This window comes from Coccinella septempunctata, chromosome 5, assembly GCF_907165205.1.
Source record: "Coccinella septempunctata chromosome 5, icCocSept1.1, whole genome shotgun sequence".
Classification (NCBI taxonomy): Eukaryota; Metazoa; Arthropoda; class Insecta; order Coleoptera; family Coccinellidae; genus Coccinella; species Coccinella septempunctata.
This window is the reverse complement of record NC_058193.1, coordinates 35,040,755-35,064,344: the sequence shown is the minus strand read 5'-3', so window position 1 is coordinate 35,064,344 and position 23,590 is coordinate 35,040,755. Positions and strand designations below refer to the sequence as shown.

General features: G+C 35.8%; 4 protein-coding genes across 5 annotated transcripts; 3 read left to right on the top strand and 1 right to left on the bottom strand.

Annotated features, from left to right (window-relative positions):
* The first annotated feature begins 1,068 nt into the window (after positions 1–1,068).
* LOC123313897 lies at positions 1,069–6,159 on the top strand. The gene is made up of 4 exons (XM_044898999.1): positions 1,069–1,451; positions 1,729–2,034; positions 4,341–4,574; positions 5,925–6,159. The coding sequence occupies exons 1-4, from the start codon at positions 1,350–1,352 to the stop codon at positions 6,138–6,140; spliced, it is 858 nt and encodes a 285-aa protein (XP_044754934.1). The 5' UTR covers positions 1,069–1,349; the 3' UTR covers positions 6,141–6,159.
* Positions 6,160–7,006: 847 nt separating this feature from the next.
* On the bottom strand, positions 7,007–22,737 carry LOC123313692. 2 transcript variants are annotated; one of them, XM_044898670.1, is made up of 4 exons: positions 22,460–22,737; positions 7,769–8,023; positions 7,394–7,634; positions 7,007–7,146 (listed from the first exon to the last, which is right to left on the bottom strand). In XM_044898670.1, the coding sequence occupies exons 2-3, from the start codon at positions 8,007–8,009 to the stop codon at positions 7,402–7,404; spliced, it is 474 nt and encodes a 157-aa protein (XP_044754605.1). In that variant the 5' UTR covers positions 8,010–8,023; positions 22,460–22,737; the 3' UTR covers positions 7,007–7,146; positions 7,394–7,401. The 2 variants fall into 2 exon arrangements, with proteins under 2 accessions (XP_044754605.1, XP_044754604.1); XM_044898669.1 differs by lacking the exon at positions 22,460–22,737 and adding an exon at positions 18,837–19,311.
* Positions 12,223–14,848, top strand: LOC123314123. Its single transcript, XM_044899242.1, has 2 exons — positions 12,223–12,606; positions 13,927–14,848. Exons 1-2 carry the CDS (start codon positions 12,223–12,225, stop codon positions 14,296–14,298), a joined length of 756 nt encoding a protein of 251 aa, XP_044755177.1. The 3' UTR covers positions 14,299–14,848.
* Positions 19,832–22,044, top strand: LOC123313690 (cytochrome P450 6j1-like). Its single transcript, XM_044898667.1, has 4 exons — positions 19,832–20,750; positions 21,131–21,343; positions 21,459–21,710; positions 21,867–22,044. The coding sequence occupies exons 1-4, from the start codon at positions 19,886–19,888 to the stop codon at positions 22,031–22,033; spliced, it is 1,497 nt and encodes a 498-aa protein (XP_044754602.1). The 5' UTR covers positions 19,832–19,885; the 3' UTR covers positions 22,034–22,044.
* Positions 22,738–23,590: the final 853 nt, after the last annotated feature.

The following is a 23,590-nucleotide window of genomic DNA, read 5'->3' as shown; positions in this document are numbered from 1 at the left end:
AATGAAATCCTTACATGATTGAAGTAGAGCTATTAGTTACTTCCTCTAAGATACATGTTTAGAGGAATTAATAAAGCAAAAAGGTACGCCTTGCTCTAAGTAACCAATCGAAAGTTGTTTTATAACTATTAGCTGAATTACATTTCTACATCAAAGAAGATAATTATATCTACTTCAGAACTGGCAATAGGTTTGAATAAAGGGTATGGGATAAGATTATGTGTTTTCACTCTTATATTATGTTTTTTTATATTTTGTAGTGTGCCTACCTCAGTACTTCACTGCAGACTCATCATGAAGCTTTTTCCAAAATGAAATATACCTAAGAATCTGAAGGAACATTCATAGGTACTTCAAACAAACAGAATTATGAAGCAAGAAGTAAAATTTCAGTCTTTTTGTTCGGTATAGAGGTTCTTTCTCCGTTTTGGGAAACCTCTGCACTTCTATTCACTTTCCAGCATAAATTCATAATCGAAAAGCTACCTAACTTTACCTAAAAAATATAAAATTAACATTAAAACTGTGTTTTTCATCGAAAAGATCTCTGCTTCTGTATTTTTCTAATCTGATTCGGTAAGGGACTATTGAATACCAGTTTTTCAATTTGGAACCATAAAAAAACGTGGAGATTGCTGACACAAACAGAGAAAGGTAAAAATTCGAGAAAGTATGATGATTTTTGCCAAAAAATCTTCAATGCAATCAAAATCTTAGGTTTCACATCAACTGCTTCACCAAGGCTCTATCGAACGTAAGAAACAAAATAATATACTTGGAAGAAAAGTGAAATTAATCCAAAAGGCACACCACATGCATCATTTACCTCACGCAAACCAGCGTTAATTATATGAGCAAGCACAGGAGTAGATCTAGCATGCAAGTGTGAAAAATTCGTAACAATTCACGACACAAGAATCATAAAACAATAAACTACGTCCTGCTGCAGAAAAACATGAATGAATCGTCGGTAGCAAATCCTTCAACTCTCCACTCTATAACATAATCTAACTGTATCCTAATCTTCGTAAACTTCAACACGAATTAAACGAGAAGAAATTCTGAATTGGCGTATGAATATTTTCACTGTCGATGGAAGAAGTGATAGGAGGATGGGAGATTGTTTTGCACCGAACAAAGAAGGTTGACTTCCATTTCCCTCCATCCTAAACAGATTCCATAACCCTAATACCAAAAGCGAACTGGTCCAACTGACACACATAGAAAAGAAGATATAAAATCTTCCTTCTTGCCTGTGATCTTCATTCGATTTGCAACCTCGGACATGTACAAAGTTTTTTGAAATCGCTGGTCATTTGTTGTTCAGTCGTACATCCACTATTGTGATAATGAACTCTAAAGTGATCTGTGCTGTGATCGGTCTAGGTCTGCTGGCCTTGGCTGCTGCAGGACCTATGGTTGACAACAACAAGGGCCATGTGGATAATTTAGTAAGAATTAATGCCATTTCTAGATGCGTTCCCATAAAAATCCAGCAACATTTGAAAAAATCGAGTTTTTTTTCTGAAAATTCAATGGAGCTCAAACTGAATCAATTTCAGTTTTTGTATTCATTTATATCATGTAACATTCGTTATTTCTTTTTCAAAAATAATGTTTTCTGACAAAACTCAATGAATTAAAATGAATAATAAATCTATACCAAAACATCGCTTTTTGTTGGATATAAACCGATGAAACTAAGAAATTCACTTCTCAATTCTCTAGGTCAATACCAACGAATACACAACTGTGGAAGCATCTTTACTCAAAAAACTCAACACCAAATGCTCGACCAGGGATATAAGCTCATGCATGATGCTCAAACTAGTCACCTACTTCAATAAGATGCTGAAAAAATCAATGATTGAGTACGGAGACATAGAGATCACCCAAACCTCAACTGAAACCATCTCAGAGGAGTCATCAAGGAGTTTGAATGATGTTGAGAATATGTCTGAAGAGGAGCAGATCAGCGAGGTTATCACCGATAAGCTATCAAAGTTCATCAGGACAAGGTCTTTGAAATGGAAGGTATGTACGAAAACTATAAGAAATGAGCCTCCCAGGATTAATATCAGACATGTAGAGATTGAACAGCTTCTAAGCCAGTTATTGTTTGCATTATAATGAGCATGCTAATGGAAGCTATGTAAATTTTATTGTTTGCACTGACTTATTAGTATTTCAACTGGTTGAATATGATTGTGTTGGAAGTCTTTCTTCCAATATATGTATCACTAGAAGGTTAGACTAAAGAAAAAGAGGGAAATTGTAGAATTTTTGGGACGAATTTTTTGATAGGTGTGACCGATGCTTCTTAAAATCCATCATTGAATTCAAGCATAGACCAAACTTCGATGAGTTTCATGAATTTGAAGATGGTTTAGTGATTCATGAAACTCTTGTAATACAATCATTATTAATTTTCAAGATAAATTTCTGAAGAATCGCTCTGCTTTGTTCTATCAGTTTCCTTCGATATTTCAGATGAATTGATATCACTGAAAACTAGATGAACTGTTTTGTTTCATTCCTCTAAAGATGAAGCTATAACAGAATTGGAAAGGATCTGAGAATTGACATTTTAGTCGGATTATGATCGATAGTTATGAAATTATCACCATTTGGCGTTCTTTCAATTGCGATAGTCTAAAATGATGGAGATTCAAGGCTTTTGTATTCATGAAATGAAAATATCGTCAAATAGTGTCTAAGAGACTATTTCTTCGAAATTGGTTCAAATAATTGAAATCCCAGCTTCTTTGACTAGTGCAAATGCATTTCCAGTTTATCATAATTTCTTCTAGAATCTGGTTATTCTTTCTGTGCCACACATGCCACCACGAAGAAACATTCCACACAATGTCATGGGAAGTAGTGATTGACCTCAAAATGACGAACTCTACCGGCAATTAGACACTTGTGTTACCTCCCGGGTCAAGATTAATCTCGATTCTAACGTTTTGAACTTTCACATGATTCGGAATGGTGCGGATTAAAGATTCATTCTCTAGAAGATCACGGTCAATTGCTATGGCAGCCGTCTAGCTGGAGTAACCCTTTTTTCCAGAGATTGCAACTTTCTTTTCGCCTTTCATTTTCTCTGTGAGCAGATGCACAATAGGCGCAGGTGCCTATTAGTTCCACGTGACCCTCATTGTGGTCTTCGTTATGCAGGATTTTCTCTCATTGTCCTCGAAAGGTCCATCATCAATTTATAATTATTCTCGATCTTGCGTCAGGTGCGTCATCAAGCTGCGCTTTATGATTTGCAACAATCTACCAAGAGATTTATTGAAGCTACCCACTTTTTAAAGTGATTAATGTCGGAAACTCTAATTACAATGATGAGAAAAGTCTGTCTTATTTCCTGAGATGATACTCTTTTATTTGTTGGTTTTTCTCAGTCTACGAAACCTTTTATATACATTTCTGTATATCACGTTGGTTATGGACCATAATGTAAAGTTTGCACTCGTCTGCCGTTTTCCAAATGGAGCTCAGTAAGACATAAAATAAAGCACGAAGGAACGGGCCTGTAGAGTGTAAAACAAGTGCATCGTTTCAAAAATTTATAGTCCGTATCTTCGACCACTATCATTTCAATAAACGGATGGCAAATCGGTCTAGAAAATGATGTCGACTAATGTTACATGGAAAATATCGATGTATTTCATAAAAGGGTGAACCGTTAGCTAATGAGCTTTAAATCCTATTAGCCAGTGCTTTGAACATTGATATAATGATTCAAAACACTGATGAGCAATATCGTTGTCTCTTTTAATGAGTCGGAATATTGATTATAGCGTAAACAATCCAGGGCATTGGGAAGGAAATATCTATAAAATCAACCGTAATATCATAGCAGTGAATTTAAAACAAGCAGTTATTTACAAAACGAAAGTTTCAATGGTTCCCAGAAACGAATGTATTGCGATTTCTTCTTGGCGTAGAGTTGTTATAATTGTTGGTACAGGGTGTAAATGAATATTTTAAGGGGTGATTCCTTTTAGAGCGAGAAAAGAGGCATTCAAGGTATGCAATACTCTTCCGAATATAGAAATGTAACCTCCACAACATTCTCACTCAATTATAGTTAACCCTCGTCACTGTCAAGGACAGCTGAAATTCCTACCTTGATGTAGTCAATATGAGAGTTATTTCATTACACTTTGAGTCACTTCTTGTTTCTTCAATTCTGGAGATGGACATTGTTTCACGCGAAGACAGTTTTCATCCATTAGCTGCTCCAGAATGAAAATGATTCGAATATTTCTGTCATTGCGCATCATTCAAGATTTTCAGATACCTTTGAGTAGTTCCCATTTTTCTTCTAGGCTTTCGATGGAACCGATGTTGTGGTGACCGGAAGCACAGACAAAGATGGATCCACGACCCTTGGTTTTTCTCTGAAACCAGACGAGTCCACTGGTAACGGTGACGCCAGGAAGAAGAAGAACAACGGCATGGGCATGATGATCGCTGCAGCTGCCATGAAAATCGGTTTGCTGAAGGCTTTAGCGTTCAAGGCACTCGTTCTTCTCGTAGGAAAGGCTCTTCTGGTCAGCAAGGTGAGTGATTTTAACAAATTTTGTTGATTAATGAAGATCTCGGATGTAGGTACTGAATTGATTGGCTCTTCACATGTGAGGAAAGTCAATAAAAAAAAAGATACAGATTTTCAAACAAGAATTAGAACTTTTTGAGTATATGGGAAAAGCCCTTCTTTCAGTAGAATTCTCAAAAAGTGGAACAACAGAATCTTGAGCAGAAGTAAGGAGATATTCTTTCAATAGTTCATCACACCCCAACAATATTAATGGAACACATTACATCTTTCATCATGTTACATAGGATTTCTTCCGCCATTTTCTTTCTCGGCAATAAACGACTGAAACAACACTGAAAAACATTATAATTGAAAAAAAACTTAATGAAAACAGTTCGAGACTTTTACAAATTGATTTTTTCAAGAGTTTTCGTAAGTTTCAGCTCATGTTTTGAATTGCTCCTCATTTACACTCCTTTCCTAAGCTTCACTCTATCAAGGATATAACGCAAAGTTTAACTAGTTGCTGGTTCATTGTGCTGACGAAGGCTGATATATTACTGCAACTTTAAATACGTCTCGAGCATTTGCACACAGTCTGCATTCTTTATAGAAGGGGCAATTTATTTCAAAATCTTATTCACAATATACCATATAGGGAAGAATAAAAATAATTCAGGCATTAATTCATTTTCTTTTTTTCGTGAGATGAATGAATGTCAAACAAACTTAGCTTAAGGTCTTTAACTGAAACAAGTGTTGAGGTTTTGTAGAACTTGTGTTTTATTATTTAATTCATTTTTTTTCATTTTTTCAATTATTTTCAATTGCGATTCTATTATAAATTACACAAAATTAATTATATTCTTCCATCGAACGTTCCATTTTTAAACATGGACATAGATTGAATTTTCCGGTTGATCTGAAGAAACTATTCCATTTAATCTAGGCGCTTTTGACCTGGTTTCAAGAATTTGTTCTCCACTATACCAGAAGAGCTATTAGACATGTATTCATGTCACCGGTGTAACTTTTTTTCAAATAGAACAGGTCGGCAGGTGCTTTTGCTAAACTGAATATTCCCTCGAAGATATGATTTTCAAGTTTAGGGAAGATATAACGAATACACAACGATCAGGAGATCATAGTTGTCATTGGCTTTCAATATGACTGCATATCAAATTTTCCGTTAATTGGCTTCGTTTAACCATCTATTATGAATTTTTATCCGAAAACCCAGTAATTTCATTAAGATCTGTAAAATAACAGTTTGTAGAAGTGCGAAAAAGTGTTGTTAATTTATATTTTCAACTATATGATCTCTTAGTTTATTTCTATTGCAATTTAACAATAATTTCGTCTTCTCTTACAGCTTGCCTTGGTACTAGCTGTCGTTATTGGTCTCAAGAAACTCTTCAGCCAGGAGAAACACGTTACCTACGAAGTAGTTGCCCATCCACATCACGAGCACGCCTCTGTTAGCAGTGGCGGAGGACATGACTCATATGGAGGCGGCGGTTGGGGAAGGACCTTCGACGCACAAGGAGCCCAAAATCTGGCATACAAAGCCCACGTACCAACCAACTGAACGAGAGAAAAGATTTGATATTGAGCCATATTGGTTATTATAATTTATTTTTATTTATTCTATTTATGTAAATTCCTGAATTCTGTGTTGTTTAATAAAATAGTTCGTTTAAAATTGTGGCATTTGATATTTCATTCCTTGGGGAACTCAAAGTAAAACTAAAGGGACAAGCAACAATTCTCGAATGGAGTAGTCAATTGACAAAACCAATTTTACTGTTGTAACACTTCTGATTGTCGAATTTTTACTGAAAAGTCTCCATAAATTGAACTTTACTCACCCTCATACAGTCAATGTTCAAATTCAGTTGGCTAGTTGAGCACATTGTTGAGAAACGTTAGATTCTCTTATAATCTATTAAGAAGTTATGGACACATTTCACTGCAGAGTTATGTTGATGAAAGTATTCAGGTTTTTATTGGAATTGGAAGCTGTAAAGGGAGGATTTATGGAGCTTTTGGAAGTCGCCTTCGAGAAGCCATTCGGTGTTAGTGCTCCGATCTTTCGTCAGTGACCTGTAGCTAGCTATTTGCTGGTGTCTTATGAACTTCCATTGTCACAAGCAATCAAATAATGAACATAAAAAAATTCCAATTTCTATTCATATTGAAACATGACGAGTTTTGTTACATTGTAGCTTCTTCCAGTATTTTAGAACTGGTGGAAAGATAAGATGAAGAAATACAAATAGAAGAAGAAGAACTGGATAAGTCTGTCTGGTTATTTGATGAATGACGTTCAGGAATCATGAATTATGAACAAAAAGTTGGTTCAATTCTTTATTCCATACAGAAAAATTGCGCAACATGTAGGATTAACTTGACATTATAAGGTTTAACTACATAATAGTATATGTATAAGACGTGGTGAAATTGAGAAAATAAATAAATTAAAAGATAATTATCACTATTGTATCAATAAATATATAGCACCTCTGGATATTCGTGTACACACTCATTTTGTTCCTCTCTAATCCCTTTCTAGACCCTGGGCAGGGCAGTACCTCCTACAATATAAAAATGAAATCAAAATTCGAAAAATTGAATGAGTAGAGCACTCAATTGATGTTTGATTGGAAACTACAACTCAAATGTTCGTATGTACTGAGTTTCTTTCATTTTGATCGATGGTTTTTCATGAATTGAAAGAAAAAGATGCTACAACTCGGAACCTATTGAGCAGATTTTGCCTATTATCTCAACTTTAGACCCTCAACAGCTGGGGCTTGAAAATCTAGACTATTCAACACTCACTTTCGTGTCTAAGCGCTATGGACCGTATATTTCCTGATTGTGTAAAGCGGTAGCTTCGGTATCCTCTTCTCATCTGACCTTTTTCCAGCAATAGGAACAATAATCTGCTGTTGGCCAGCACCAGAAAAATTAGCCGTTGGAGCCTCAACTGCATAATTTACTACTTGTGTTTGAGCCGCAGCACTTGGGACGTAGTTTGCGTATGCTAAATAGTTGGAAGTCCCATGGCCTTCGTTACCACCTGAAATGTCACAATTGATCAATTTTCCTTCATCAATTCAAAATATTTTGATCACAGGATGCAAATACGTGTCATTTTTTCACTGGATTTAAATCCACCCATCCTCTGATTGTGAAGGATGAAAATTTACTCACCTTCATTACTGACGAACATCGGATGGGCTTCTGGCTCATGATGCTCTATTTCCACGTAGGTGGGCTCGTGGTGGTGCTCTTGGAAGAAGAATTTTTTCACGAAGATCGCGGATGAAATCAAGAGAGCGAATTTGGCCACCATGAACGCCTTCACAACCAGCACTTTCATCGTGAACAGAATGATTGACGTTAATCCTGCAGCCTTGAATCCAATTATGGCCGGAAGGATCATGTTCCCCATCTTCTGGGCTCTTCCTGAAATGATAGGAGATCGTTAACACGAAGAAAAGAGGGGAAATCGGGTATTTTCTGTGCGGAAAAACATCCCAGGAGTGCGGACCCAAATTGATTTATTCGTTCGACTGAGGTTTCATCTTTCCATCTAACATTTTCTCCCACGTCCTTGTTGTTTTGGAAACGAGCTTTTTTCATGATTGATTTTCCTCTTTATGAGGGGAAAAATTCGCGAAATATATTGAATAATAATTGGAATCAATAATGGTTTTTAGAGTTTGCCCAGTAAAAAAGAGTTACCAGAATTGTTACTTTCCTATGAGATTTGATTTTCAGTGCCTTGAATTTTCCTTGAACTTTCCGATATAAAAAAATATCTCTATGCCCAGCTTTGCCCACATATATATGTAGAAATCAATGCCAGAATCAGTGTGTATATGTGTACCTACATATTTGGCTCAACTAGATGATTCCCTAAACAGTCTGATTTAATTTGGCATACCTCTAGTGAAGAAAAATACTTTTACTTGTCCCTCCAAGCAAACTTTCTTCGTTCCACAATTTTTTTCACATGAAAAACTAGCCATGTTCCTACAGAATCCCGATGCAGCTGTGACTAAAACTAGTGGTCACCGTTTCCAAACGCTAACACCCTAGAAATTCAATATTTTCCAAGATAATTTGGAGTTAAACCAGATGAGAGTTGCCTTTGACCAGAATTGATCCTGTTGTTCCTCAAATAATTTCTCCACAGAAGAATTGTCCAGCAAAAGACATGAAAATCCATACCTTTTCCAAGATCCTGTCGCAACAAGTCCAACTCTATCACATTTCTCCTCGTATCCTTCGAAATGGACACTCCATAGTTGGCGAAGTTCATCTTCATCGTATTCTTCTCGAGGAAAGGAGCTGAATCCGAAGAATTGTGTTTCTCGAGTTGTACGGAAAAACCAGCCCCTAGATCTAAGCCCCTAGGAGAGTACAGGTCCTCCACCCAGCTAGCCTGAGCGTATGACACGATAACACTGAAACACAACACTAAACGTAGACACATCTTGATTAAAATGATCGAGAAAAATCACCATCGGCAGTTTTTATCTTTCGCAATATTTAGCGAAGCTTAACTGAATTGCGTGCATTGCTAGTAGGTGAGGAGAAGATATCTTGAATGAAGGAATGCAACTACAGTAATTAGTAACTTGATGATGATATTTGGGAGAAACGTTTGATTAATAGATTGAGAGTGATTAGATATACTCTTCCTCTAGATACGTAAGGACTATTTACAGTTTATATGTCATCTGTTAGCTCGACTTACAAATACATATTTCAATTTTATTCTGTAGCAAAGGTGAATTAGAAAAGTACACGAAAATCACACTTTTTCTTTAAGTTAAACAGTGTAAAATAGTTATTCCCATGGATAAGAAGATTCTAAGTTATAAATGAGAATGAAAGCCTTGATTTCTCGTGTTTAGTTTGATTTTCTTACATCAGGATCCATTCCTTTTTTTGAGAATTTCACTTTTCAACTTCATTTTCAACCCCTCTAGCTTTGAAATCTACTACTCCCTCTAGTTATCCCTTAAGAAATGACAGTCTGATGAGACTTCGATTCCAATTATTTTACAATCTGAAAATGAACTTTTTATAGTTTTGTAATAGTTATCTGAAGAAACTATTGATTTATTTCAATATTTCTAGGAATTTGAGCATTTGGCTCAGATCTCTTTTCCTTACAGCCTTTTGTGACATGTTTTTGGACGAAAAATATTGCTTTTCTTCCATTGTCAATCTGTTGCTACATAATGAATCATTTTTTCATTATCCGGATAAGATCTTCGTGAAATGAATAGAAATCGCGGAACTGCACAGATGCTTCCATTTTCTACGATATACCAACGTTCTAAATCGTATTTTAGAGAGAAAACAAGTTTATCGCGGATACAACTGTTACACTTATGAAAACCAGAGTAATTTCTCTCAGATGAAGTACGCCGAAGAATTCCATTCAATTAATTAAAATCGGTAATTCAAATGCGAAGTCCGCATATCCATCGAGCATGCTGATGAAGAATTGTGAATATTTCATGAAATTTCATGGTTTCTTGCGAATTCGTGGAATAGGTTTCGGTCACAAAAAATTTCATCCCCATTATGAAAGGAATCATAGCAAAGTTGGTGATGAATCTGTCAATTAAACTGGTTCATTTTCAGAAACATGATCATCGAAAAGCTAAACATTTTCTCATACTCTTCATCCATATGAACAAAATGATCATGAGAGCAAAATTCATCGTTTTTAAGTTGTGTCTTGTCAAAATGTGATGTCCAAAACGTAACCTATAATTCTAGAAATATAAAGGGTAGGTCTTCGATATTTTAACAGTATATTCTTGGGGTCAAAAGAAACACTTTTTTCTTATTCCATTTTTTCCGAATCGGCTCGGTTTGAAAGATACAGGCTGTTTGAAACCCATAAGAAAATTATATTTTCAGTTTTATCTCACAAACGGCTTCATCGAATGAAATGAATTTCGGAATATAGTTTTCCATTTATTGGATGGATATTTTTCGAACGCAAGATATCACCCACGTCTTCCAGTTTTCTCATTATTACGTCCCATAAAAATACCAAAAAATCAAAGAACCCAACTCTGTTTAAAAGATCCACATATGTGTCACAGATTCAGCTAGTTATTCTGAAGGTAATTATGTTTTTCCAGGGGTGGCACAGCTGATTTTGAAAACTTAAATGGCTAAGTATGGCTTTTTATCAGGGTCGAATCGGAAAAAAAGGTATAGGAAAAAAGTATTTCTCTTAACCTCAAGAATCTACTGTTTAAATATTTGTACGAGTCAAAGACTCACCCTGTATAAGCTATATGGCCGTCTACTATTTCAACGAGAATGTGAGAATACGCGTTTATGGTCAAACCCCTTCTAGCCTCTGCATGAGTGCGTTGAATTGCATTCTGGGCGTTACCCTTCTATTCAGAATCAGGCATATTTGTCTTTCCTTCCGAGCCTCAATTAAATCTAATAACATTCTTCGATTTACTGACCGAGTTAGTTTGTGGATATGATGAAAAAGAAGACTTATCGACTTGTCGTTCCAGGACGACGCGTCAGGGTCGGACTCAGCACCCGCAAGGGTTGAAAATGGCCTTTGGGGAATCGTTGCCGGGTCGTGGAAAAATAGGATGGCATTGGAGCTCGTAAAATCGGAATCAAGAAGATTATATGATCCCATTAGGAGCGTCTGTATGGTTAGTGGAAGACCTTGAGAGAGTTCCATCAGGGTTGAATGTCCCTATGGGACAATCTCTGGAGATATGATAAATTCAATGGAAACAAAGGAATCTTTTTGAAATCATTCGGTATGATTATAGAGCATTGTGTATGGATCATGCTGGCTTGGGAATTTCGGATATATCGTTCGAGAAATACAGTGTGTAACACTGAAACTTTCACAACACAATTTAGAAAAATTTTCACGTTTAATCACGTTATGGAACGATCGATATAAGAATTGATTATTGATTTAGTCCCTCTGAAAAAAGGACAGAATTTATTCTCAGTAATCCTGGGACTCCCTGGGTGCTAGGAGCACAAATTCCCTCAATTTGCACAGAAAGTTTTTGTGCTACAGGAAAATGTACCTACAAGAAACTGTTTAGAGAAAGGAAAACACGCATTTGAGTTATGCAGTTCACTTCTCAATTTATATTTCCAGTTGTCCATTTTTGTTGTTATTCTTAGGTGTCCTTCTTTCCAGAATTCTCCACAATTTTCAATTTGGGTTGACCAAAATCCCTCATTCTTTAAGAGATGTACGAATCGCTGATGGAGAGGTGGTCAATTCTAAGAGAGTGTCTCCTAATGAAAAGGGTTGTGAATATTCCCTTTTGGAATATCCTGATTGATATGGCTTGATGAAAGTAACTAATGCTCTTGATGCATGTGAAATCAACATTGAACTAAGGCCAGTCCTGACACTAGAACGGACTCCTCATGCAGATCTCAGCAAAAGGTAGACATTCAGGTCATACTTCAGCTCAAACTTGATCTGGTTACTTATTTCTTTTATTTCAAGATAGTATGCTCCACTAAGTAGCAATAATGAAAAGTTCTTGTCAATTTTTTCCCTTTCAACCAATATATATAACAGATTAGTAAGGCTTATCTATTTGATGTACGTCCCTAGAGATACAAACACCATGATCTCTCATCTTGTTTTACTAGTGCCCTTGTGCGTCTTATCAATAGTTTCGGTGAAAGGTGCCTCTGAAGGATTAGATTTCGGAAAAGGAACCCACGTCCTTGGGAAATTTTTCATACATTACCTGAACACGCAACCGGAGGACATAAAGTTGAGTGAGGGGGTACACCTGGTGTCCATTAAAAGTGACCATATGGGGAGGTCTTTGAATAAGGACAAGACAGTGTTGGGTGCTATCGAGAACTACTTGCAGAGTCACGAAATAAGGATTAAGTTGCCGGAACTGATGCCAGGGGAGGAGTTTGGGAGGTCTTTCAAGGAGGCCATAGAGGATATAGATGAGAGCAACGAAGGTAAATGTGACATTTGTCCAGATGAAGGGGTAGTGCAGCGATTCTTGGTATTCTAAGGTTTTATTCAGCTATGCTACAAAACTGTTCTTGTCTAATTGATTTGATAATGACATTCTGAATGTTTATTTGCATCAACATCTTGGAGGTTGAGTTAAAGTTCTTCACCTTTTGCTTTTTAAGCCTACTAGGGCATTTCTTATCAGCTGACTTTAATAAGGTCGCAATTTTTTTAGTTAGTTGAGTCCCAGTTTTGTAATTTCTAGTGGTGTTCATAAATCCTTATCAATTTTCTGAGAAATTGTCATTCAGTTAATATTATTCTTCCCTTAGTGGTAATATAAAATTGCGGTTTGATAGAAAACAAACTATTATTGAAAATATTGAAGCTTCGTGATCATAGGTGTCAAAGATGGTTTGTTCACCCTATGGAAAGTAGAGAAGAATTTCGACTAACACTAGCTGTTGGTGTTCTTACTCCAGTTTGGTTCTCGCAAAACGACACGAATCCGGAAATATAATCGAATCAAGTCCTCAGTGTACCGAAATATTTAATATTCACCCTCGTTCAATATTTGCAAGTCATCCTGCAGTACCTTTCATGTATATACGCTTCAAAGGGTGGTTCATCTTTATTCTGCCTTAATTAAAATTACATCACAGTGAATTCGACGCAAATTCCATCAATTCAACAGGATTTCCAAGGACATTATGAATTGATACCGACAAGCAGACAAATATCCTGTCGACATCAATAGCAATTGAAGGCGAGCCTTTGATTCATTTTTTTAGTGTTCTACTTGCATAATCCAGAAAGATAAATCGAAAAGTATAGATAGTTACATTGCCTAGGCTTGTAACCCAGGTTTCTTTTAAGATACTTTAATCTTTTGAGCCTCAAGAAGACTCGAAAGACCACAATTTGGCATTCAAAATTTTACACGTGTGTATCTTTTGTTTTGACCGTACAACAATCTGTTTAATACACACAGTCGCATCTAGATGAATAGTTAATAGGTTATTATGAGTGTTTTGTGGATTGACTTCAAAATAGAGAACAAAAATATTATAAAGGCATTCAGATATTCCTAGTTCTTCTGGCCAGAAATTCGTCAGTGTTGAATAAAAAAATAGCCATGAATTTCAAGGGTTTAGAATTAGGAACATCAAATGAAACTATCGTAAATGTGTAGGATTTTATTTTTCACGTTTCAGAAGAAATTGTAGGAAATTTAACGGTGGAATGAATTCATTGTGGACTACAAATCTTTAAAAGTACAGTTTGGCGATACAATTTTCTGAAATTCAGGAATGAATCGATATGAAAACAATCGAAAATTATCTGTAGTAAGTCTATGCTTTTCTTCATCATTTTCTCCTCATTTTCAGTTGTCACCGGTCGCAGGAGGAACGGAAATGGAGGGGGTGGAGGAGGCATGAGTACCGGAGTCATGATGGCCGGAGTCATGATGGGCAAAATGTTGGCAACCCTTGGTCTCGGTGGAGTGGCGCTGCTGGCCAAGAAAGCTCTATTCGTTTCGGTGCTGGCCCTGACTTTATCAGCCATCATTGGTATCAAGAAGCTGGTACACTCGGATGACCACCACGAAGGTCATACAGTCATACACGCCGCTCATCATGGTCATGGACACGAGCTGCACGACTACAGGAGGAAGAGGGATGTGGACCAGTTGGCCTACAGAGCTTGGAAAGAGTTCAAGTAGGAAAACTATATAAGTATGACATTTTTAAATTCTTCGAAAATCAATTTAGGTATTTGGTACCTTTGATTCCTATGAGAATACAATAATTTAAGTCAATTCACCACCGCAAACGAAAAATCAATATTTTCACTTGGTCGATGCTTTGAAATGCTTCCTAGATGCTAACTCTGTGATTTTCATTTATATGCATCATTTTATTAAGATGAAAAAGGGAGAAATTATAAGTTCAAGACCTGAAACAGGTTGAGTTTGAACTGCAGATAATATTTTGAGTGATTGTCATGGAATGAGTAGATCGAAATTAAATTTGAATTTAAATTTGAGTGTGTGGGCACAAGTTAAAGATGCATACTGTGTCTGTAATTTTCAATGAGTCTGTACTGAGTGGATAGTCAGCTTTTGAGGTCTCTCAAAGAGAGTTCAAGACTCAGTTTGCCATCAAATACTTATCCATCATTTTCGAAGAAGTGTCCCCTATTTATTTTATTTATTTTATTGTTCACGTATATTGTGCTATGTATATATTTATGATGGAAAATAAAAGTTTGGTTGCAATAGATCGTTTGCATTCTTTTCCTATTTTCGAGAGATGGAATTTGTGGAGTGGAAAGTGCTATTCTATACAGGGTATTGATTGCCAATGAAAAATGGGAATGGGATAGCAGATTTGAATAGATAACAACTTCTCTGCTGGATTCAGAAGTCATTTCTCAACGAAATGTACTGAAATATCTGAAAATGATACATGGGAGTGTAGGAAGTTTCTTGATGCTTCTCCCTCTCCATCTTTGCAACTTCTCCTTTCAACTGCAGCTCCTGCTACAATATAAAGACTCCTGCATGAGAGGTGGTGCCTCCCCCTTCTGCAGCTCCCCACCCCTTCTCCTTGAGTGAGAGCATCCACCTCAAGGAAAGCTGTCTTGAACTTACATCCGTCTTTTTATAACATTGACCTGAATTCCAGCAGCTCCAACAAATTTCTCCAACCTTGCGTTTCACATGTTTCTTGTTCTTGTTTTCTCAAGTTCAATGAATCAATTTCACCTAGTTGTACACTGACCCAGTTGGAGGAGACTGGTTCTCGTGAGACGGGAAGAGCCGCAGAATCAATGGATGCCGGACCTTCCGGCTAAGTGGATGTATACACTATACAGGGTGCCCATATGTGAAGGACCACAAGAGAAAGATTTCGAAATCATTTCAAATATGTCCGAAAATTATAATTGTGTTTGTGTTGAGACGGTTTGTGAAGATGCAATGATATGATGGCGAAAAACCAGTAAAATATTCCTAGTGTTTCTTGATATTTCAAGCAAAGGCAATGTTTCAACGTATAAATATTAATTCCTTGTTGTCTCTAATCCAAATAATTCGTGGAATAATTGCTGTTACTTACTTTATTTCTTATAGCTCAGGAATTGCAAAATATTTCTTGTTGAACTATTTCTCTTCTATGTATAATATATTCTTAAGGTCTTAAATTCGAAGAGATGTTTGATTTTTTCAGGAAAAACTTGAAGAATCGCACTCAGCCTCTGAAAAACTGAATGACCACCTTGAAAATTGTAGTATCTAGCATTTCCAACGTGAAAATACGACCAGTCAACAAATGGCCTAACTTTCGGTCCCCCTTTATATATAAACTCCTCATCCTCAAGTTCAAGATGATATTTCAACCTTCATTCAGGTTGTGATGGGTGTGAGAAATTAGAAAGTGTTCCCATTGAAGAAGGTCAAGTAGAAAAGGATACACGCTGAGATGCGGATACTCGGTTGAAAGGTACAAATATAAATTTCTCAAATGATTGTATGCCATTCGTTTGGGGCTATGGAACAGATGGTTGTTCCATGGTGGTAGCTATGGTCGGCAGTAGATGCGAACTTTCACTTTGTTACCAGAAAAAAAATGTACATCGGTGAAAATTCATTTCAACCACCTGCTTGACTTTTTTGAGTAGTTTTAGTTGAGAAATGGAAAGTTTGGATGAAGGAATGAAGGTTTTGATGAACAAAGTTTGGAAGACATATCTCTTCTTTAATTTCACTTCATGTATTCCAAGGAATATTCTAAGGGTTTTATATTTATGTATATCCCCATCATTATAGGGAATACAGTTGAATCTTAAACAATACTTCATATTTAAGAATGTGAAATGCATTTTCAAATATTTCCCTTTACAAATCCTCCATCGACTGATAAATATTGATATGGACGATTTTCGATGAAAATCCATAATTAAAGCGAATAACTGAATTATATGATTTTCACTAGGATTATATGCCTACGTGTTTGTCTATCAGGATATCTTCAATTTCCTTTACGAACTTGAAAAAGGTTTCATTTTGATAGCGAAACAAGTTTCTTAGTGGAAAACTTCTCTTGAAAATATTATTCGTTTAGTTTTCCACATGAATACATCGTTAAATTCACTGCAATGGTTTCTTGTTCGACAAAGAATGCTATTCTTATGCCCTTTTGATTTGTAAAGGTTCCTCCTTTTATTGTTTATTATTTTGTGACAAAGAAGCACCCCTTCATGAATTCATGAACACCTTGCGAAACAATAAGGATCAAATAAGCTAATCAGTATTCACATGACCAAAAGTTCATTCTGTAATTTTGAAGAAAATGGTGCCAATACGAAGACATTTCGTGATAATTATTAGCAATGTTTTGGATTGTTTAATTTGCTTGCTGAATATTGAGATTCGACTAGGGTACATTCAGAAAAGCTTCTGCACCCTTGCAATGTCAATTCTCGCAGAACAGAATCTTCACTGAAAGGATGGCAAAATGTTTCAAGTTCCTTACTTTCACTTAAAGATAGTACTCTCAAGAATTGCGCAAGGATTAACGGTATCTCTTGCCACTTTCACTCAAGTTTTGGAGTTCTCAATGAAAAGTCAATATTGAAGATCATATTGGGATCGAAATATCGAAATCGATAGTAGTGAATATTTTAGCACTCTAAAGTTTCTCTGGAATCTGAAGGAAAGCAGAATAAATTATCACATTATCGCTTTGTCCAGCCTGCATAGAAATAAGTTTCTACGAAGCAGATCGAATTATACGATAGGTACTAATAATTTTCAATCTCTGAAAGAAATTGAGAGCTTTTAAGTCAGTCTGAGCTGAAAATTCAAAATTCATCATTGACACTACTCTATTGATAGTGAAAGTTGGAGTTCGTATAGTCCGAATGGCAATGATGTAAAATAGAATGTATATAACATATACTTATTGAAGGAAAAAGGCCTTTAGAATATATTCGTCAAGGAGTATTGAAAAAGGATTTCGAAACCTGAATGAAGAGGATTCCAATTCCAAATTTATTTTTTTGAAATACGTAGTTTACTATGGCGATTTTTCTTTTGAAATTGGTTATTTTCGGCTTATATCTTATCCTCTCTAGATATTTCTTCGCCTATCAAATCATTTCGTCATCAGTACAATCGGTATGAAAGTGTATCGCGCATTCACCAAATCATCAAGATCAAGATAATGAAGAAGTGTCTGCATGTCTTCGAAATCGAAGTGGAATGTGTAACAGAGTAGACTTTTTTCAACAATAATCTCTAATGTTCCAGTATTTCGAAATTTTGAATGCAGGCAGCAATTCTTATTTGTTTTCAAATAAATTTTTTCATTATTGTTGAAAAGATGAACTCAACATCTGCGTGAATACTTGTTAACAGACACAGAAGAAACTTTTAAACGAGTTTCAGTTACAAGGTCCGACCCCACTGTAGTAGAAATTCGATTGTACTGAAAAAAAATTATTTATATGAATTCAATCAAGAGAATCTTTCTATAAATTATACGGATGGATCTTATAATTTAATATCTCGGTTCTCTGGTCACACCCAAAAATGTTACTCATTAATTTAAACGTGTTTTTAATACCCGAGGCAAACACTGAACATCTCATTTGAATTTGGCAGTTTTGGGAATTAGGAGGCATTTCAGCGGAATCGAAAAGGAAACTTATTCCTTTATTTCTGACTCAACTTGATTCAAATTTTCGAGGAACTCGTCCTATTTACAATGAGAGAGTATTTCTGTCCTCTATGCTAGAGAAGTGTATCTTCAGTTGCAAACTTCTCAGGGGCTAGATGGCTTTGATATAAATGGTGGGTGATATCATTTACTAGAAATACATTTCTTGCATCCATCAATTCAGAGATTTCAACTACTGATCACTTATTGATCATTTTTCATTCAGGTTGGAAAAATCTCAATTCTGATCTGAATGCTATTGGTAATTTTTTTCAAGTACCTACTTCCCTCTCTGAGAGCTATCACCAAATACTGATTGTACTAATTGCCATTACCTTCCTAGCAACTGAAATCTGGTCGAAAACTCAAAAATGGGGGGGATATCTTGAGTTGAGTGACCTAAAAGGAAGTTAATTTAAGCCAATAAGGATATTTTGCACATTAAGATAAATCAAGTCGTTCAATTTGAACAGTTGAAAACCATTTTATGATAATTCCATATTTTAATCTCTTCCAAGTCTTCCAGTTCACCTTCACCCACCTGAAGATGCTTTTGTGACAACGAAACACACACATGTAGAAACATTTCCGATAAACTTCTTAATTCTTTCACCTCCTCACTTTTATTTGAATATTTCGAAGAAGAATGATAAATCTTCGTGTGAAATTCAGAATCTTTTTTGTTTTTTCCTGGTATGACTGAGCTCTATAGGGGAACTAGATGAACTTCTTATAGGTCTTATGGGTTCACAGTAAATCAGGTCAGCTGAAATATTTATACAACATAAATGATAAAAATTTGATAATTGTTTCATCAAGTCCATCATTAAAAAGAGATTCGATAAATGATGTTTATGTTGTTTATCGCAAGGGTTCATTAATTTCAAGCAACAATTCGGTACAATATAGTCTAATCATAGTTATATGCAGTTGATTCTTGTGGCTCGTGTGAAATTTGTCTAGACTGTCGAAACTGAGATTCGTGAGCAGTTAATTTTTGTTTGTGTACACTTGCTGAGGTAAATGACAATTTATAAACAATTGATTTTTCGGTTATAACATCCAGCAGCTTATGTTATATATACAATTACTGAAATGCGCATATTTTTTATTAATCCATTTCAAAATTTCATTGAGGATCGTACAATTGTTGTATATGAACGAAAGTGAGAAGGTAAAATTGGAATTCCTTGTCAATACGTCACTAATGTAATAACAAATTGATATGCAAGTTTATTATCTATGTTGTTATTGATTGAGCTATCTGAATATATTCCTGAAACGTGTGTTTTCTGTCTTTCATTGCATAGCTCGAAACAATGTAGATACAAAACTTAACCCTAAGGGATTGACCCTTAGTAGACTTATCAATTCGTTTATTGCGCACTTTGTTGTGATATGAAATAATGAAATTTTATTCAAAATCGATGAGTGATGATTATGAAAGTTTCCGAGCATTTCAATGAACCAATTTTTTTAATCAGTAATCAGTTTTGAAATTATTTTCGTTCCTATTATATGGAATTTTTTTAACCAACTTAGAAATAACCTGAAATATTGTTTGATTTCAGGTAGTGCAGTGAAAACAGGATGATTGCTCTGTACACCGGATTGCTCTTGGTAATCTTGAGTATCATTTTTTATATTTACATGACGAGGAATTTCAAACATTGGAAGAAACGTAAGATACCATTTTTGAAACCTGAGCCAATATTTGGAAACTTGAGAGACGTGTGCCTGTGGAAAACCACCATTGGCGAATTCTGTAGGTCAGTGTATGAAACCACCAAGGAACCCTTCATAGGTTTCTTCATCTTGGACGAACCCTGCCTGATGGTGAACGATTTGGATCTCATAAGAAACATACTGATCAAGGATTTTGATCACTTCCTCAATAGAACAATGACCAATAACGAGGCGCATGACGCAATAGGATCTAACATACTATTCCTGATGAAAACTCCTAGATGGAGGGATATTAGGAGGAGAATGACACCAGCCTTCTCCTCCGGAAAAATGAAATTGATGTCTAAGCTGATGATCAAATGTGCAGAAGACATGGTTGATTATGTGAGGAAGAAAATAAAACATGAAAACCTGGAAGTTCGAGAACTCTGCGGAAAATTCACTACTGATGCAATAACTTCCACATCGTTTGGTTTAGAAGCCGGTTGTTTTGAGCAAGAAGATGCCCCATTTAGAGTTATAGCAAGGAGAATTTACAACTGGCAGTTTGTCTGGCATGCAATTCAGACTACGTGCTTCTTCATAGCGCCCAAGTTGGTACACTTGTTGAGGATGAGTTTCATCGATGGTTTATCGAGTAACTTCTTCAGGGACGTCTTCTGGAGGACTATGAAGGATAGGGAGAAAACCAAGTTCGTCAGGAACGATTTGTTGGATATTCTCATTGAAATGAAGAAACAGGACCAGATCGATAACGTTGAATCATTAGGTGAGAATGAATGAAAATATTTCAATAACTAACACATAATTATCACCAAACAATTGTGTTATACAAGAGCTTAGGGAAAACCCCCAGTAAAAAATCCTATTTAGAAAATAAGCTGTAATAAGCAATTATATTGAAGGGTATCAAAGTTCTACAAAAATTGATCTTTTTCTTGAAGAAAAAGAGAAGTCACCAGAAAATTTCATCTGAAATAAAAAAACTGTGAGATAATAAAAGTTCTATATGTCAGATTGACATCCAGTGAGGAATCCAGCTTAACTCCTAGATAGATTGAAGTTATGTTGCAAAGAACCACTACGCTCAATTATCTATATTTTTGATTACATCGTGATAATATTAAGATATTTTATTCAATGTTACAGATGGGGACATTTTAGTGGCCCAAGCTGTCCAATTTTTCATTGCTGGCTATGAAACAACGAGCTCGACAATGACATTCCTTTTGATGGAGCTGGCACATAATCCGGACATACAAAAAAAAGTTAGGGATGAAATTATACGCGTCAGGAACAAGTATGGAGGGTTTTGTTACGATGGTCTTCAAGAGATGGAGTACTTAGAATGTACCCTTTATGGTAGGTCGATCGATCTGTTTTCCATTATCAATATTTCTCGTTTTCATTACAAATTTATTGGCTATTGGTAGATAGATATTTTTATATGTAATTCAACTCGGTTTTTTTTTTGTAGAGACCTTGAGAAAATATCCAATTGTGCCTTTCCTCGATAGGAGATGCTCAAAGCGATATCAAATTCCAGGAAGTGACTTGGTACTAGAAAAGGGTGATATGATTTATATCCCAATTATGGGAATACACTATGATCCAGAATATTTTCCTGATCCACAACGATTTGAGCCAAACAGATTCAGGAAGGAAAACTCTGAGACAAGGCACAATATGACATTCTTGTCGTTCGGTGATGGACCTAGAAACTGCATAGGTTAGTGTTAAAAATGAAACTGCAACTTTGATTCGAACAATCAATGGAAAATAAGTTTTTTTTTTCTCTATGGAAAGAGAGATAATTTCATGTGGAATATGTTTCTTTAGGTATAAGATAATCCAGTCAATTTACATTTAATGAAATTTTTTTTAGGTCGACGATACAGCCTTTTGAATGCTAAATGTGGACTAGCTCATCTCTTGTCGAATTTTGAAGTTCAGCCTTGTCCTGATAAAAATGAAAAATTCGAATTCAATTCGAAGGGATTCCTTTTGCAGCCACTGAATGGCATAACATTATTATTTAAAGAAATAAACTGATAAGTAATTTATTGTTTTTCAACGACTCTTATCTGTAGTGAACGATTAATTTTTTAACTAATTGGAAGCAATATATCAAAACCTTCACAAGCAAACACTACAGATGTTGTATATAGGCCACTTATATCTTATATTCATTAATCACTGACGAAATTTCATTGATCTAAAATTTTCTTGAATGATCTGAATGAAATTAATAAAAAATTAAGATTCCCAAATGTTCTACTTTCAATAAAGGTAACTTCACATTTTTCGTTTGAATCTTGACCCCTTTCAATCCAATATTTTCAATTAAATCGAATTCAACAAAATAATATTTGGTGGGAGAAATTTTGGGACTTGAAACAACAACAATAGACTAAAACTTCCAAAGATATAGCCCCGATTATCTGTTGAAATTTGTGGGAGAGAAGTGAAAGGACCAACCTTGAATGTATCGTCAAAGAAAGCCCTTTGAATTGAGTGGTCCAAATTTCTAATTAACCGAAACGTCTTGATCTCCTAATGGAGTCCCAAAATTCAATGGTTACATGGGGAAATTTCCTTCCAGCATCCGGCAGGGCATCCAGTCCTAATCCATCATATATCAGCGGAAGCCATCAACCGCTCATTTCCCGAAATATCCACTCTTACGGTATTCGGATGTTCTGACACGGTTCAAATAAGCCAATAAGCGATAGACCAAAATCAGTGATAATAAAATTAATTCAAACCAGCCATTGACCTAATGGGTTTCGTCCACCAGACATAGTTACACACTTTTCTCCTTGCCGATTCAAATTTCATGAATATCAATGAAATGAAGATCATAGGTACGTCGGTTTTAACCTACGGATTCCGACTAACTAGGTGAAAGATATTCGATTGGGTGTAGCTCATTCTGTTGCGGCCTCTGGAATATTTGTAGCCTTACTCATGTGGGTCTACTGGCTGACATCGATAAATATGTGTAGAGTGCTGAACCAGTCGCTGAAAACGATGTTTTTCTGGGAAAACTTAGCTTGGAGAAGGAAGGTTCTCTTCAGTCTTTCGCTGCATTTTGTCCTCCTGAGGACTAAAATGGTCTCCAAAATATAGACCTATGCAAGACAGTACTGTGGAGTAATAGAGTGTGGAAGTTTTGAGCTCTCTGGAAAGCCTCTGTTGGCAGAGAAGTCTGACAGCTCCAGTGGCGGTTCCAGGTGTGATTTGGGTATTTTTGAACTTTCGACACGTATATCCCAGAAATATCACCATAGGTCTAAATGTGATACATATTCTAAAAACGCAACTTTTCTTGTGATAAATCTGGGAATTTCATGGAGCTCGGTGCAATCGTTAGGTCTTGACGATTTTTTAACTAACCCCAAGCGGGTCTCCAAGAAAAATTATCGTAAATCTAATTAATACACTTCTAAAAATGAAGAAGAGTGTTGACAAAAATTCTGATTGTCCCATAAAAGACTAAGACGATTCCATTCATTATTCATTTGACTCTCTTCATACAATTTTCTGTAGTGAATGAAATATTCAGAAGAAAATTTCATCCGACCGTTTCCTGTTGACTACCGATTCAAG

Coding starts and splice junctions, on each gene's coding strand:
- LOC123313897 (XM_044898999.1), top strand. CDS start 1,350: ATGAACTCTAAAGTGATCTGTGCTGTGATCGGTCTAGGTCTGCTGGCC. Junction 2,035..4,340: donor CAAGGTCTTTGAAATGGAAG/GTATGTACGAAA, acceptor TTTTTCTTCTAG/GCTTTCGATGGAACCGATGT. Junction 4,575..5,924: donor AGGCTCTTCTGGTCAGCAAG/GTGAGTGATTTT, acceptor CTTCTCTTACAG/CTTGCCTTGGTACTAGCTGT.
- LOC123313692 (XM_044898670.1), bottom strand. CDS start 8,009: ATGGGGAACATGATCCTTCCGGCCATAATTGGATTCAAGGCTGCAGGA. Junction 7,635..7,768: donor GATGTTCGTCAGTAATGAAG/GTGAGTAAATTT, acceptor GTGACATTTCAG/GTGGTAACGAAGGCCATGGG.
- LOC123314123 (XM_044899242.1), top strand. CDS start 12,223: ATGATCTCTCATCTTGTTTTACTAGTGCCCTTGTGCGTCTTATCAATA. Junction 12,607..13,926: donor ACATTTGTCCAGATGAAGGG/GTAGTGCAGCGA, acceptor ATCTGTAGTAAG/TCTATGCTTTTCTTCATCAT.
- LOC123313690 (XM_044898667.1), top strand. CDS start 19,886: ATGATTGCTCTGTACACCGGATTGCTCTTGGTAATCTTGAGTATCATT. Junction 21,344..21,458: donor CTTAGAATGTACCCTTTATG/GTAGGTCGATCG, acceptor TTTTTTTTGTAG/AGACCTTGAGAAAATATCCA. Junction 21,711..21,866: donor TGGACCTAGAAACTGCATAG/GTTAGTGTTAAA, acceptor AATTTTTTTTAG/GTCGACGATACAGCCTTTTG.